Raw genomic sequence first — 17,203 nt, 5'->3', positions numbered from 1 at the left:
CCAGCCAAGTTTCTGTAAAATATGACTGGGACAACTACTTAACCATCTTCGTAAAGGCTCCCGTTGATGCTGATGGGCAGTGTTACACACCTGCCTGAGGCAGAGAAGTCAGGCAAGCCCATGGCATCCGTCACCTTACTTGTAAAGACACCAAATAGCAGCAGGCTGGGTCCCTGTGCCCTGGGCTTGATGTCACGGGGTGCACAACCAGTGCTGTGACCCCGTTATTGTCCCCACAGTGCTGCCTGCCTGGGGCACACTCTGCAACCACACCAGAGGCTGCACAGGCTGCTGGGCTCCTTGGGGAACCTTCTGCTGCCAGAAGGGCAATTTCCAACCATTATGGATTTTACTTCAGAAATTGCTTTCCCGTGACTGAAAATATTAAATTTTAATTGCTGTTTTTTGTGAGGGGATGAGGGGGAGGGCACTTTGGGTGGAAAAACTGACGCTGAAGCACTGACCTTCTGGGAAGTGGAACAACAGAGATCACCAGAGATTCCGTCAGCCTGAAAGGTGACAAGGAAGAACTTCTAGTGCACTGGAGTTCATTGATGAATTTCAAGGCTGCTGAACTGTCACAGCAGGCTCCGGGACAGCTGTGTCCTGCACCGACACCTGTGGCTCCCACGGATCACCTTCTCTGCGTTTACCCTGCAAGATTTCTTGGGACTAAACAAACCCAGCCACCCGCCTCACAGGAAGCAGGTAATGGCTTTTAATTCTCCCCACACCAGTGTGTGGCAGTGTGTTCTGCTCATTGCTCCAGGGTGTGCTGTCTCATGTCTAGCCATGGCTCCAGACAGAGGTCAGTCCTCAGCTGGACACAGGAGCCCTGACTTCCTCCTGCTTTCACAGGAGGCTGTTGTGCCCCACTGTGTTGCAGGTATGCAGGTACCCATCCATTCGGGTGGGTTCTTCATTCCTTGCTGCAGTTTCACACCAATGCTTCCTCCCATGCCCCTTCCATGAGTGTGGGGACCCCTGGCACACCCCCTTGGGAAATACCATGGGCTCTGTGCTTATATGGGGGATGGGATGGAGCTGGTATGCATGGCCCAGTGGGCTCAGCTGCTCCTCAGGGTAGTGGTATGCATGCAGAGAGTGGCCTTTTCACTGCGAGGTGACAGCAACAGGCTGATAGGGAACAGCTACAGGGCAGCCACTGTAACCACAGTGCAGCCAAGAACCTGTGTGGCTGAAAACTCAAGAGCACCAGGACAACGGTTGTATGTTAGCTGCTCCATAAATTCCATCCTAAAAATGACTGCATCCCAGTGTTTCAGCAATGCCATACCAGTTCTGCCACTAGGGCAGGTGCTATGCTTTCCTCTGTGGTTGCCAGATCTGTCTCCCAATCTTGGACACTAAAAGCAGGTCACTTACTTCATGCAGTCAGACAGTTTCACTTCAGTTTTCGGGTTAATGTTTACAAGCTGCTGACTTATAAGGCAATGTCTTTGTAAGAGATTGTAGGAATCTGGGTGTTTTTCATGCCAGCCTCTTTGTAAACACTGCCTTTATGAGCTGCAGACAAAACCTGATTCATCTGCCTTGCTGGTGGTGGATGCCCTGAAATATTTAGAGGAGTACCAGAAGATAGTCTAAGTTTGCAGATTTCTGTTTTCTGCTCTAGCAGAATTTGGTTTCCTATCTCTGAAGGTGGAGATCAGACACATATTCTCACTTCCCCTTCCTTCTCTTGAGACCTCTTATCTGCTAGGGCTGGTGGTACTCACGCTGAACTGTTCCTCCCCAGCATCCTGCAGAGAGAGGAGTGGATTTGAGCCTGGGGGCAGCCTGACCCACTGAGCAGCCTGCAGCAGTGTTCCCACTGCCCCTGGGAGTAAAGCCACCTGAGCTACCCCATGGCTGGAAGGGTTCGAGTCCTGAGGAGGTCTTCAGGCCTGGAAAAACTCAGAGCAAACCTATGAGGTGGCTCCAGTATCAAAACAAGGGTCTCAGAGGGCAAAAGGGGAATGTTGCCCAGCTCTGCTGTGGCCTGCCCTAAAGGCAGTGGCTCTTTGGTAACTACAGCAGCAAAGGTAAGGGACAACAAAAATCATCCTTCTGCTTTGCAGAGCCTTGACTGTTACCAGGGCCTGGAGGGAAAGTGAGGCAGGCTTAGCTACCCTAGAGCTGCGAGAGGCTTGTCTATGTGTTTTTGTTGTCTGGCAGCGAGTGACAGTGTAACTTTGATGACTGAGGGTCTGACGGTGCTGATGAGCCATGAATCCAACCAGAGCTCGGCCTCATGCCTGCACTCTTCCCTTGCAGAGACAACCCAGCATGAACAACAGCACTGACAATAACACGCTGCCAGATGGCATTGCAATACTTCAGCTGATTGTCTACATCCCAGTGCTCGCTTTGGGGATCCCACTGAACGCGATTGCCTTCTGGGTCTTCTGCTGCAAACTCAAGGGGTGGACTGAGACCAAGGTGTACATGATCAACCTGATCGTCGCGGATAGTTTCCTGCTCTTTGCCCTGCCTTTGGTGGCGTATCTGACCAAGTACAAGCGTCCTGCAGACTGGCTGTGTGCTGCCGTACACAACATCTATTTTACAAATATGCCTATGAGCATCTTTATCATCACCCTGATTGCAATTGATCGATACATTGCAATCAATTTCCCTCTAAAAGCAAAGGTTTTTCGATCCCCGCTGAAATCAGCTTCTATCTGTGGCTTTCTTTGGATAATGCTCATAATTTATTCCAATGTCCGTCCAAAACTTCACAATAAGGGGGAAAAATTCTGCTTTCGGAAGGAATCTCTTGAACCTAGTTATCCATCTTTACTCACTAGTATCTTTGGATACTTTATTCCCTTAGGGATTGTGATTTTTTGCTCAGTTCAAGTCATCAGATGTCTCAAAAAGAACATGGCCACAAGCCCTCATGAGACAAAATTAATCCAGAAGGCCGTGCACATCGTTTCTGTGAATCTGTGGGTGTTCATTGTATGTTTCTCACCTTTCTACATTACAATGCTCGTGCGGTTCGCAGTGGAGGTTACTGGAGCTGCTTCTCTGGTGCCAGCAGTTAACATCTCTTTTAAGGTCTCTGGATGCTTAGCAAATAGTAACTGCTGTTTGGATGCATTTTGCTATTATTTTGCAGCCAAGGAATTTCCAGAATTTTCTTCTATGTTCCCCACCTGCATGAGGTCCAAGACAAATGAAAGCCAAGAGTCACAGCCACCCACAGATCAAGTCATGGCATGAACAAGGTGTAGCACCAGAGAGATGTTAAGTGCCACTCTGCTGCTGAAGTTTTGAGGCAGAGGGAATGGAACCATGTGCAGTCATTGTAGATACAGGTATACCTGAAAAACAGAGCAACCCCCACCAGAGGGTCTGATATTAAGTTGAATTTTGCCCTTCTGTCCTCGGTGACTTTATTCCAGCTCTGATTATAGTCTTGTATCATTGTACCGCAGCTTCAGGCACCTCCTGGTGATTTTGGTTGGCTTTACTGTTACTCACTTTCAGTGTCTTCTGACTAATAAACCTCTAAAAAATATCCTCCATAGACTGCAAACCCATATTCTGCTCATTTAAACCTAAACACCATTAACTTTCTTAGTGACAACAATTATTTCCCCTACAGAAGACTGTCACCTTTTTCTTTCTGCAAACCATAGTCTGAAACCTCTGTCCAGACACTGTCCAAACAACAAAGGAAATTACTTTTCCCATCACAGAAATTATCCCCCCTCCAAAGTTAGATCTACCTGCTTTGTGTCAATACTTTGGCAGGTGACCCAACAGGGTGGAAGCTGCAGTGAGCAACTGTGGCATAAAAATGAATGAAACTACTCTGGTCATTCAGCTGATAATTTATGTCACAATTTTCATCTTTGGTGTATTATTTAATGCTCTGGCATTACTGGTGTTTCACTGCAAGCAGAGCAAAAGGGCCGTGTGTGTATGTGACAAATTTAATTGTTGCACACTCTTTGGCCCTCATTCTGCCTTTTAAAGTCACTATTCACTCATTACCATTATACACAGGAGTGTTATTAATGCCAAACCTATACTGGAGATTGTGAGAGAAGACTTAGTTACTACAGTATAGGAGCTGCCTCACAACAGGTTATTTAACCGTGCAGCCCAAAAATGAGCAAGGAGCTTTCTGATTCCCTGTAGAGGTATAAAAATTGGATAAAAATTTTCATCTTGCTTATATGTCAAGTTTATGACAGGTTTTTAACATCCTCCTTCAGTCTGGACAAAACTTCAGCTCCCTGAGTGCTCCAGTAAATGTAACAGATGAGTTATCAGTTCCTGGGCCCCAACAAAGAAGTGAGATCACCCAGTACTGCTGCTGATAAAACAAAAAAAATTGCCCAGATGTGCCCTGAAAACTACCTGATTATCACAACTTCCAATATGGATGAGGAACCAGAGAAGTAAAAGAATTTAAAGGAATGAAATCTCACAGCAGCAGCAACACAAAGTCAGTCAGAACTGGGGTAGAAACCACCAAACACAGTCCCTTTCCTGAGACTGGGGAAGAAAAGGAAGACTCTGGCCAGTGACAGCACTACTATGCTCAGATCTGAAAAAAGTGCAGCTTCACAACACATCTCAAATATTAAATGTTAGGGAACAAATAGAAAGGCAAAACTAAAGTGGGGAAATATTCCCTTATGGTGATATTTGGACCCACTGCCTACTTTCATTAAGAAAAGAATTTTTCCGGGCACAATGTTGTAGGCAGGGTCAGTAAAAGGCCCTTTGGGGCACTCTGTGAACAGCAGTGCTCTCTCTACAGGCACTTGGTGGTGCTCTAGACCCTGCCAGTGAGGAAGTGAGAGCACAGCACGAGTGTCGCTTACACTGGGCCACATGGTGACAGCACTTGCAGTGCTGAGACAGCTTGAAAACTGCAGAGACAGAGCAAAATACCAAGGGAGCATCATTGGTCCATGGCAGGGGTGATAAAACCCGTGACTGGACAGAAGGAGGCAGCTTGAGAGTGTGGCTGATGGGAGATGAGGTGAAGAGAAGCATGGGGAACCTGATGTGTCCAGCAATCAGAGACTCGAGAGCCTCACCACAAGACACGTAAGTTCTCCATAGGTAACACTTTTTCCTAGTTTTGACTTCTGGTAGCTGATGTTGAATTTGTTTTGACATATCCTGGTGAACCTGCTGATCACAGGCAGCTGTTTCATGACTGGGGCACAGCTTGTCCATCTGTTGCAACCGCACTGGGCTGAAGGGAGACCCTCGTCTGGTGACCACAGCACCAAGGTGTGGATGGGAAGCACTGCACTGAACAGCTTCTCCAGGCTTGATTATGACTGCTCATGGTTTATACTGCTAGTGATTGCCTTGACAAAGAACTTCACAGAACCACAGAATATTCTGAGTTGGAAAGGACCCACACAGGATCATTGGGTCCAGCTCTTAAATGGATGGCCCATACGGGGATCTTGAGGATGATGCAAAGTTTTCTGTACAGTGGTGAAACTATCACAACCCAGATGCTGGATGACTTTGAAAACTAAAGTAATATCAAGCACCATGATATGAAAATGATGGCCTGGGATCAAGGAGCTCGGTGTACTAATATATGTCAGTAACTACTTACAAGCATCCACCAAGAAGCAGCGACAAGAAAGTCAACAGAAGTCCCTGGAAACTCAGAGGTACAGTGTACTTGTAAGAAGAACTGGGAAGAACTCTGTACACTGGCAAGGAATCATTCTTAAAGGTTGGCTTGTGATGCAGAGACAGACAATGCAGAAATACTCCTGAAGCTCCTCTAAGATGACCTGGAAATTGGGAAGGGGAAATATGTTTGCCTAAAACAGAAATTCAAGGAACTAAGATCAAGACCTCTAAGCTTATTATCACAACTCTGATATGTTCTGGTGAACGCAATGGGCCACCAAAGAGCAGTCCCTGGCCAGCAGGCACCCACAGCCTCAGGGCAGCCACAAAGTCAGCAGGTCAAAGGGTCCTGGTGTCATGTTTGTTCAGAAAACTGCTGGCTGATGAGAACTATAGAAGAGTATTACTGTGATTCAGAGTGAAACTCCTTTATAATAATTAAAAACCTACCTGAGAACCACAGCTCCCACCTCTCGACAGCTTTGGGACTGGAACTGTAGCCGTTGCTCTGTCCTGGAACTCAGCAGTGGAACAGCAGGTGCCACTCCCTGCTCCAGTCCCAGCAGGATCAGCAGTCTGGAAGGCAGAGAGGAGACCTCAGGACCTGCCAGGGCAGTTGGCCCCTCCAAGAAATATGCGCAGTCTGTTGGGTGAGGAAGGTCAGGGGGCTTTGACCAGTGAAACATCAGCCAATGGAAAGTCAAACAAAGGAAAAGCCCAAAGCCATTCTGTGGCCATCGGAACTTCGGCAGGGGTGTACGGCAGACATTTCACCTCAGAGCAGGGCTGTTGCCGGCTCCTCAGTCAACAGGAGGTGGGACAAGACACAGAAATGGTGAGAGGAAGAAAAGCACTGAGGAACTGTGTTCAAGAGGGGCGGTGGTGCTTCCTCGGCCAGCATTGCTGCTGTCCATGTGTGAGAAGCACTGCTCCCCGGGACTGTGTGGAGCATCACAGCTGGTCTGGAGGAACTCTCTCTCCAAGGGCACCAAACTAGCAGGTAATTTTTCCTGGCTATTTACTGACATGGTAATCTGAGCTCTGCAAGGCATTGCCTTTCCCCAGCCATGGTGAGACACCAAAATGGTGATGGAGAAACATAGAGGGCCAGAGGCAATGTACTTTCAAAGGTTTATTTTGATGCTGGCCACATTTAACGTGTTTTAAATGCTCAAGGGTTGTCTCAGTCTTTGGTAGATCTCCCTGTTTTGTGTTATGATCTACCCTTATATGAGTTATATAACTCATTTCTCATGTCCAGAGGACAAATGTACTGCAGGTCTCTGCTGTACCATGTTCCCTCACCTCTGAATAGGTGTCCTGGCAGGAGTCCTCTGATGTGTGGTTTTAAAGCCAACCAACAGCTGCAGCACTGCCCTATGCTTTACTGGGTGGAGATGCTTTTGAGCCCCACAAATGCAATTTTTCTTGCAGAGAAAATCCAAAGATATGTCAGACACCCTGGGCATTTTCTCTCCATGAACAGCTGCACCAGGAATATAGTCCTGCATTGATTCCTCCAAAGCAGGAGGGCAAACAGCAATATTGTCCTTAGATCTGAGGTGATAAAACCACCCACAAGATAAAACACAGCTCACCTCTCACATAGCTGCTGATCATGTTTCTTGCCATGGCATTGGTAGGGGTTTTTTGTCTTGGAATTGTGGAAGATTGCTGTTATCCTTCTGAGATGAAGAACAACTTTGATGATCCTTGAGAGGCAGCAAGGAGAACCTAATACTCTGATTCTCGCTTCAGGTCACTAAAGGCTGCCTCTAAGTAAAGGATTCAATGGCAGCCAAAAATTAATGAGATGTAGTAATAATTACTCACCACTAATGAGAAGTCATGCAGAGACAGCTCAGGACTGAAGGAGAGGACAGGTGTCCTTTTGCCACCCGTCTCCTGGAACATTTTGAGCTGCGGGGATGCTGGCTGGCTTCAGCTGAGGACTGCTATAATGGAAGGGATGAGAACTGAGTTTATGTTGCCCCTTTCCTTTATCAGATGTTCGTATCAGCTCACATAACTCCTGGCTGCAGGACATCTGCTGCTGCCTGATCCAAGTCTGACCGAAAAAAGATGCTCAAGCACTTTCCCCTGCCTCTCTACAGAAGCAGTCTTCCCAGATGGTACCCAGAGAGAACCTGTGCTTTTCTCTCCTCCACAACTGATCAGGATGGTGTTCTCCTCCCTCTTCTCCCTGCTAGGTACCCTACAGCCAGCTTTGCACAGTCCTCTCCGTTTTTGTGGTTGGTAAAGCCCTGAAATCTTTGAATTAATCACTGATTCTGTCCAGAGCCTCACTTCTAAAAATTTAGGCTGCTTCTGCAGGAACTGTGCCTTTTACCACCCTCAAAATGAACTTCAGCAGCTGCATTATCACAGTCAATGACAGTTTTTCACTTGTCCAGCCGTGTGTTTGCGTCCCAGTTTTGGTTTTTAGCATTTTGCTGAGTGTGTTGGCACTGTGGGTGTTATGCTGCAAGTTGGCAAATGGACAGAAAACAGAGTATACCTGGTCAACTTGTGTGTTACTGACTGCTTGCTGCTCTTCACCTCGCCTTTTAAAACATTATTCCAGCTCCAGCATCTGAAGGCAGATGAACGGTGGCTGTGAGCTTTATGAGCATGGGTATCATCACCATCATAGCAGCAGATAGTTACCTTGCAGTAAAGTTCACTTTGACAGCTGGGGCACTGAGGTCACCACTGAAGAGAGTTTTCGCCTCAAGATTTCGTTGGATATTCATCACCTGTGAGATGTCCCTCATTAAAAATGTAGAGGATCTAGGACAAGTCCTTCGCTTTGGAAAATCTGCTAGGACGCCCTCGGTGCTCTCACTGGGTGTCTTTATTGCAGAATTTTTCATACCACTGCTCATCTTGAGTTATTGGTCCATACAAGTCATTGCAGAACTCAGAAGAAAGAAGAATGAAAACTCACAAAAGGAAAAATTAGTCAGGAAGGCTGTCTGCAAACATGGCTGTGTTCATCATATGCTTTTTACCTCTTCACCTTGGACATCTCCCTCATTTTACAATGGACTCCATCAGCTCCAGCTGCTCTGCAATACGGAGCATTAACAACTCTGTTCATTTTGCCTCAGTCCTTGCAAACACAAACTGCTTCCTGGATGCTATTTGTTACTGCATTGTCAGCCAGGAATTTAAGGAAGCGTCTTCCAAGCTAGCAAAGTCCAGATCTGAAGGCAGTAAGGAAGAAGATGAAATTCAGCTCTCACAGATCAAAGATTAGTGCAAAACAAATACAGCACATCTTTTATACTTGCTGTTTTCAAATTCAACTGAGACTCGAAAGCAGTCCCAGTTGAATTGCACTTCCTTTTTGTGAGAGTGGGATAGAGGGATGTTTTGCTAATGGGAAACATTCAGATACATGAAAATGAGCTCTGATTCAGACAATCACAGCAGTCCAGATCTTGGTGTAATGATCTAGATTGCCTTTCTCTGCCTTATTCAAATTGGAGTAAAATAATAGCTTTCCCCTGCAAAAATCCCCTGTCTTTCATTTTACAGGAAATTCAAAACAAATCCAGGCAGTGGTAAAGGTTTGGGTTTTGTTCCTCATTCCCACGTTGGATTGGTTTTTGTGCAGCTGTGACAAAGAAACAGAGGCTATTCCAAATATGAAAAAATTTTTAAAAATTAGGGTGAGTCCAGTGCAGAAAAAGAAGGGAGGGTGTTTCTATAAGTGACAAACATTTTGGATTTTAGTTGTTAATAATGCACAATCCCAGTAGCAAAGGGAGTTTTACCTGCTTTAGACAACCTTACAGCAATGTAACAGCTACAAAATGGTCACCATTGCAATGTAAGGTCAGAAGAAATTGCAATTGCTTGTAGTGGGGCAAAACTTTACAACACATATGTATGAGACAAATGGCATTAAAACTACTATCCAAACAGTGTGTGTAGGGCAACGGGAATAAGGACTCTGTATCAGGACCCTGTTCAACCTTATAATGTAAAGGACTGTCTACAGAAAGTGGCAGCAGCTGCTATAAAGAAATCGACCTAAATTAAGTAGTGTCACTGGCAAAGAATTCAGTTTCTTAAGGAGTTAAATGGAAAAGGGTGGAGATTGGGTGATACAGGACCTGCTCTGCTCTCTGCCCCTAGAGGGACAGCTCATATTCTTGCTGTCCAAGCAAGGGGCAGCACGTGTGAGCTGCAGCTGAGACTCGGATTTTCCAAGGCAGAGCGGAGCACGGCACCACAAAAAGCTAAGAAGGTGGAATCACCAACAGGCCTCAGACCGCAATGCCCCAGGATGGGATGTACCGGGCACACACCTCCACTCATACCTCCCAGCCCAGGCTGGGCTTCCATCTGCCGGTACCTGCTGTGCCAAACCCTACTGCCACCAATGAAGCCTTACGGCCCCCACACCCAGCTGGGCTTTTGCATCTCCTTCTACTCAAGGCACATGTCAGAAGGAGGAACCTTCTCAAGGAGAGCCTCTGCTGCACAGAGTAGTTGCTCAGATCTTTCCATCCACCTGGGCTGTGCTGTGCTGCCCAGCAACGCCCCTGCCACCTAAACAGGACAAGAGCAAAAACCTGTCAGCTTCCCAAGGGAATACAAACTTACCATGCCTGCCAGAGATTCAGGTAGAAATGGAGTATCAGCTCTGTAATCACCAAAATCTGAAACAGAATATCTCCTTTGCTCACTACACAATGGGGAAGGAGAAGAGGAGAGGCTTTGGCTGAAAAAGAAGACCCTTTATGGAGGTTGGTTTCTCTCCTTTTCTACACTTCCATTTTCTGTGAAAAGATCAAAGTAGCAACAAAGGGCACTGTATTTGCAGAGATGGGTTATCTCCTCTTGGCTCAGCCCAAGGTGCAGCAGGGCCCTGGCAGGGACTTGGCACTGCCTAGCCAAGCACACACCCTGCCTTCCCCAGCCCCGTGTGCTCATAGGTCTCCTAAGCCTCTGTAGTAACACAGGCACCTTTGTGACCCTAAATTGTTAAACTGTTCCCCAATAGGGCTAAACACACCTTCAAGGTCTCCTCCCCAGTACAGGATTTGTTTGGTGAGAGCACAGTGATTTGAGACATCCTTGCCAGTATGTTTTTTCTGTGCCTCCAGTCTGACCAGCATGGATGTGAGCTCTTCAGGGGTATAAACTCTGCACAAAATAAACTGCTATTTTAGATGGGCAGGGAAAAAGCACTTCTAACTCCAGTAACCACTAATTACAAGGGTGGAGGAGATACAGAGCAGACTACAAACAAAGCCAACTTCAAACAAAGTACTTTCGAGCACATGCTGTTAACCCACCTAACGTCTAGTAACCCTCTTCCTCCAGCAGCCGTTCGCCTTGCAATACGTACCATGAACGCCTGCCCTTAAACAAATTACATCACCACAGAAACCTCAGATCGGAGCCTCTGTACACCTGTGAGTCCTCCAGTGCTTACTGAGGTTTAGAGCTGGGGGAGTCTTGGGGTGGTGTGCAGGAAGCAGTGAGGTTGTGCCAGTGCAAGGTGGTGCTGGGCAGAGAGTGCAGGGAGGGTCCTCACTGCCATCACCAGCCTTCGCATCAGCCCTGAGCCAGGGCCACCACCACTGCTCCTGGTGGCTCTCAGGAGCAGCTGGTTACCAAGGGCAAAGAGGCAGGACAGCATGTTTTACTCTCAGAAAAGAGGTGTGATATCCTTTGGATTGAAACTCCTTCACCATTCAGTCAGGGCAGCCAAGGATTCACATGTGCTGGGGCTGAAATATGTGGCACAAGCATCAAGAAACACTCTCTGGCTCCCCAGCTTGAAAACTGGTTTATGGTGCTCCTTTTATTCAGTGCTTTTTGCTTCTCTTTGGAGCTTTTGGGCTGATTTAGTAGAAGGAGTGCTCCCTAAATTCATAACCCAGCTGGCCAAATTCTCCCACATCATATAGAGAAATGCTAAGGGATAAATTAAGCGGTGAGGAGACAGCAGTGGTCTGCAGAACTAGACATTTCTGGTGGAGTCAGTAACTTCTGGGAGCCAAGGGGGATCCAAGAACTTGCCTGCAAGGTACTGATTCTACTGCCATTGCCTGGAAGGCGGACAACCCTCACCCCATGCACAGACAGACCATAACTATCCAAGAGGTACAGGCCTTGCCTGGCTTGTTTTTACCTTACTGTGAAAACTCATCTCACCACATCCACCAAGCTTTTGAATACGTGCAACTTACCCTTCACGCTCTGTCTTTTGGACTTCCCTATTTCTCTGGAGCCAGTTCTGGAAAGCATTAACCTCATGCTTTCCAAGTGTTGAGGGTACAGGTGCAAAAAGGGCTGAAACCTACCCCTCCCAGACTGGCTGAGCAGGCACCTCCCAACATGCACAACGGCATCCTGCTCTCATCAGGCCACCCTGCTCTCCCAGCAGCTGCAGAACACAGGCAGCACGGATATCTTGCACTGGCCTGTCCTACATCATATTAATTCTATGATTTTGTGAATTTATGGCAGAGCTGGATACACCTGTCAAAAACACTGAATGCACCTGTTACAAAAACAGGCCTGTTGGAAGCATGAGTGGAGCTGCTGCAGCTCTGGAGGTGGCTGAACAGGTAGGACACACAGAGTGCAGGTAGACATGCAAACCTTCCTCTGACTTTCATGTACTTGCTCACAGAAGTCTGGTAACATCTCACACCAGATTTCATGCTTGGGGCTTTCCATTTGCTGGTGCTGTCACATTTTGAATGAACGGTGCTCTCAAGAACTGAACCAGGGCATGTGACCGAAAAACAAGAGTTCAGCTAAATATCAAAAGTGGGGGGGGAAAGTGAGAAAGCTGTGCAAGAAAACCTGTGACACACTTCAAAAATATTTTTGTTGAAGAGAGAAAAAGAGGACACTTCTGAGGAAGTGAAAATTGGGGTGGCTCATTGTTGTTAGATCGAGACAGAAGCAATATCTCTCAGTTTCTGAATGAAGACAGAAACAACACTAAGTTGTTCTAAGGGGATGATGAGATGTCCTGCATGCACTAGCCATGCACAATCTGACACCATGCACTCCTCATTCCATAACATGCTAAAAGGCTGCAGCCTAAAAACAAACAAGCAAACAAAGAAAACCTTAATAAAAACCACATTTCTCCAAGAAGCACGTGACTCTTATCTTCTTCTCTGGCCTTTTCTCACACTCTTTTTCAAGAATAACCATTCCTAACCTAGGGCCAAGATGAAATGTTCAGAATATGTTTATCACAGAAAGGACCACCAAATTCATAGACCTTTCCACAAGGCCTGGCTGCCCTGGGTGCTTACCCATTCTGGTTGTCAAGGGCATATTGGAGCTATGAGCATGCTCACAGCCTGAATCATCACGAGGAATTTGGGCCAGGGCAGAAGCTGAAACCACAACAACACGAGGACAATTTTTTTTTGCCTAGTAACTGTTAAGTACTGAACTGTGCAAGCCCTTTCCTCCCTGTAGCACCTTTTGCTGCCCAGACACCAGGGGCTCCTCTGATGCTGCAGATTGTGGCACCCCTGTGAGCCTTGGCAAACAGCAATATTTTGGCATGCCAGGTAAAAGCATATCCTTTCTCTCTTCTCAACAGGGTGAATTCACAGATAAGAGCAGAGGGTGCAGAATTCTTCCTCAGGTCTGTCATTAAATTTGTTTCTAAGCCATGCTGATGTAGGTACTAGGGAGCCTTCAATTCATGAAAATACACTGGTTTTCTCTGAAGCAGCATTTACTGCTGATTCTGGTGCAACTTCACCCAATTTGTCAGTGAGAGCAATATTTAGTTCTGCCTACATACATCAACATACATTTAGTTCCTGATGCACTAGGCTTGTAAAACTAGAGAAATTAGGAATTTCCCTTGAATAATATTTCTGAGCAGAGAGCATGGGCAGACTCCCTGCTGCTGCAGTGCTGTTTATCTACAGCATCCGAGCCCAGAGACCACCGGGTTTGCAGGGCCCTGGAACTACACTGCAGAGCTGGGAGACCATCCTTGCTGTGTCAGACTAGAAACCCACCAGATACTTTCCCAGGTTACTGCAGCCTGTAGTTTATGAACCTTGTAAACCAGAGATTGTTTCTTTATGTAAAATGGCCCATAAGGGACATTTCTGTGTTCCATAGGCACACAGAAACACATAAAATTAACCATATTATCCACATTCAGCTTCTGCAGCATAGTCCCTGTACCTGCCAGAGGTTGGTGCAGCATCAAACCAGGCACAGCAAAAGGAGCCAACTGCATCTAGCCCCCACCAGGGAAATCCTGAGCTGGATACTGTTCTGACTGGAAAATATCTGCACACACCTAGAGCTGCCAAAGCTAAATATTGCTCTTCAAAAGGCCCAAGTTGTGTTGTTACACTGTGGAGTTGCACAGAAAGTGTCAGATCACTAGAGGGGAACCTCTCCTCTGTCTGCAACAAACTCCAGCAGTCCTGGGAGAGGAAGGACAGAAAGTGGCCTCAGAAAGTAGGAAAAGGTGTTTGGGGCAGATTTCCCCTGGCCTGTTTCCCCTGGGAACTTGCACCCTTGCTTGGATGTTTGCAAAGACATTTAAAACAAGTCATGCAGCAGTATGTCTAACACATCTGGAAGAGAAAAATAACCTGAAAACTTATTCCCTAAATGCTTTTCCTCATCCTCTCTAGCCAGTTTCTTCCCTCCCACAGTTGTTTGTTCGGGTAGGCTGGGAGACCTCACCTCAAAGCCAAGCAAAAGAATTTTGGGGAAAAAGGAAACTGGAGTTTGGATTAAATGAAAGGGAGAGGGAAAGGAAACATGGGTGTCAAGCAAACTATGCATCAGTGTCAGTTTTGATAATTTTGAAAGACCTCTGTGCTCATGCTCTCATTCTTCTCAGTTCCATGGGAGACAGGACGGGAAGCAGGGACTAACCTTAAGCAAGAAATGTAATTTTTCAGTGGAATTCCCATTCTGCTTCAAAGATCTAAAGTAAAAAGAATAATTCTCACAGACCTTTTTTCAAAGCCTGGTGATAAGCCAATAACCCAGAGAGGCCTGCTTCAGTAGAGCTTATTCTTGCCTCCAAATGACAAATGGCAAAGAAGGATCTGAAGAAAACAACATTAATTCTTTTCACATCCTTTTTTTCTTCCACCCTTTTTCTGTTCCTGGGTTTCTTTTTATGGAGTGCAATGATGTATGGGAGAACTCTCTAACCCAGTCAGCTATAGCCACTGCTGAGATCAGGGAACAAACCTGTGCTAAACTGAGCATGGCACAAAGCAATCTAGTGATTCTGCCACCTGGTAAAAGGCTGCTGTCCACTTACAGAAAAGAAGGACTCACACCAAGAAGAGTCTTTGTGCCACTCTGGGATTACACTGATCTGTACTCAGAGTGTATAAGCAATTAGGGTTTTCTCTGCCCTCCTTGACATTAACAAGCGTGTAGCAGTCATGTTATCCAAGGTGATTTCTAATTCACTTCAGTGTTTCACATGTGAGAGCTCAGACTTGTAGAAAAGGCTGGAAGAGACCATCTAATGAAAGGCCAGCTCAAGCATTCCCATGTTATAGCCAGCAGAATTTTGTCTAACCTGCTTTGTGTAACACTGCACAGGAAGGGATCTGTCTGGTTTCATCTACCTTCAGCATTAAAAAGGTTTCTTCGAATTTCCAGGCAGAGCATTTCCAAGTGCAGTGTAAATCCATTCGTTCTTTTCCTACTGCACAGTGGATATAGCAAACTATTTATTATATAAATCTTTAAAGAATTGATATCCCATAATCATGTTGACTTTTTTCTACAACAGCCTAATCTTCCATTTCATTTCCCATCCTGCTCCATTTGCAATTTATTCTAAGATGCAGATCCTCTTTTTTCAGACATGTTGCATGCAAGCTCACCCATATCTCACAACTATTCCTATGTGTAAAACTTTGCATATGTCTTTATGCCTCACTGAATTCCTTCTTTTCCAAACCATTTATACAACTTGTCAACACTATTTGAAATACTGCAGTCAACTCCACTGTCTCATAGACTGTCTCATTCCTGAAATAAATAAGTCTTAGGTTAGGTGATCATGATTAGAGAAACACTTTTCATAACACTTACAATAATATGGGGACATATAATTGTAAAAGAGTCTGTTCTTACAGTCATGAACTACAGACATTTTCTTTATACCATTATGAACTACCCTAGTCCCTGTTAGGAGACAGCCTGCCAGAGATCTGGAGATAGTACTGCTTTCTCATGCAAAAACTCTGATTCTTTGTCATCACTTTCTAGACTGTAAGTTGTCAGAGAACTATCAGAAGGCAGCATGAAGGTAAATCCCCTCCCACCGGCTATGAAAGCTGGTGCTTCTCCCCACCCCTGCGCAAGATCAGAGGGACACGACAGGTGCTGCAGCTCTACCAGCTGTGAGCTCTGCAAGCCCAAACAATGCTGTTCTTCAGAACAACAAAGCTGAGAGGCAACACTGTTTGGGTTTAAATGAACCTCAGTTTAAGACATTTCTATGGAACAATGAGGAACAACGTGCATCGCCGAGACAGTGAAAGGTCACAGCCAGACAGCCGGGAACCTGCCAGGTGCCTCTGGTGACATCTCATGCACGACAGGAGGATTCTGTCAGGGCTAAACACATGACCAAGTCATCGTTAACACATGTCTAACTAGTGACTGATTAATATATTCCCCAGGCCACAGCTGCCCTCTGCTGTTCAGAACCTGAGGAGGCCCTGTACCCTCTCCACCGCAGCCCTGAGCAGAGCCCTGGGGCTCCATCACATTGCCTTTCTCTGGCAGCACTGCAGGCAGCACCTGACGCTTGGAAGATTCCCAGCACTCACCCTGACGGAGTGGCAAAAGCCTTAGCTGGGACCAGACTTTGATGCGTAGGCTGCAAGTCCCTCACCAGCTGAAAGCACATCCAGCAAAGCTTTGCTCTTTCAGGTTGGCAGATGATCCTCAGGCTGTGATCTGGAGTGGCAAAGTCCTGCTCTTTGAGGAATATTGCAAATTTCAGGTAGAAATGGAGAAACATCCACACATCTGGCTGGTTGCCATTGTATACCTGGGTGCTCCAGAACAACCCCAGTTGGACGTTAAGGCTCAGTGAAAGGCTTTGCAAAGGAATGTCTTCCTCTGGCCTAGGAAATTTAAGCCCAGCATCACAGCTAAAGCCCTTCTGCAAGAAACAATACAGTTCACACTCTGTGCATAAATGCAAGATAGTTCCTGGGGACAGGGAGGAGTCCAAAAGCACAAGACTTCAAGGCAACAATACAAATAAATTCCTACCTGATAACCTACCTTCACAAATTTCTTGGCTACTTGTACAGTCTCTATACAACTACCCTGATCTCAACAATCACCATTCCCACCAAACTCAGGGGGAAATGGAGTTTATTCAGAGTAGCCTACTGTAACAGCACACAAGGGTTTTTTTAGTAGAAGCTGGCACTTGCACTCTGCTCACACACTCTTCATTCTACTCCAAACAGATGAGGCAGTCCCTTAGGATGGTCCTGGTTTGTAGCACAAAAACTGGAGGTAATCCTTCCTGGAGAAAGCCAGCTAGTCAGCACACATTCATGGC

General features: G+C 46.2%; 1 protein-coding gene and 1 pseudogene across 1 annotated transcript; both read left to right on the top strand.

The window, feature by feature from the left end:
- The first annotated feature begins 272 nt into the window (after window positions 1-272).
- Window positions 273-4,187, top strand: LOC114057722 (G-protein coupled receptor 35-like). The gene is made up of 2 exons (XM_027884366.1): window positions 273-708; window positions 2,278-4,187. Exon 2 carries the CDS (start codon window positions 2,290-2,292, stop codon window positions 3,226-3,228), a length of 939 nt encoding a protein of 312 aa, XP_027740167.1. The 5' UTR covers window positions 273-708; window positions 2,278-2,289; the 3' UTR covers window positions 3,229-4,187.
- Window positions 4,188-7,985: 3,798 nt separating this feature from the next.
- Window positions 7,986-8,884, top strand: LOC114057731 (annotated as a pseudogene).
- Window positions 8,885-17,203: the final 8,319 nt, after the last annotated feature.

The sequence above is a fragment of the Empidonax traillii genome, unplaced genomic scaffold, assembly GCF_003031625.1.
Source record: "Empidonax traillii isolate 1590-97213 ecotype Southwest subspecies unplaced genomic scaffold, ASM303162v1 scaffold143:size1492093, whole genome shotgun sequence".
Lineage (NCBI taxonomy): Eukaryota > Metazoa > Chordata > Aves > Passeriformes > Tyrannidae > Empidonax > Empidonax traillii.
This window is presented reverse-complemented; position numbering and strand designations above follow the sequence as displayed.

Excerpts from the sequence above, each read along its gene's own strand:
- LOC114057722 (XM_027884366.1), top strand. The coding sequence starts at position 2,290 with ATGAACAACAGCACTGACAATAACACGCTGCCAGATGGCATTGCAATA.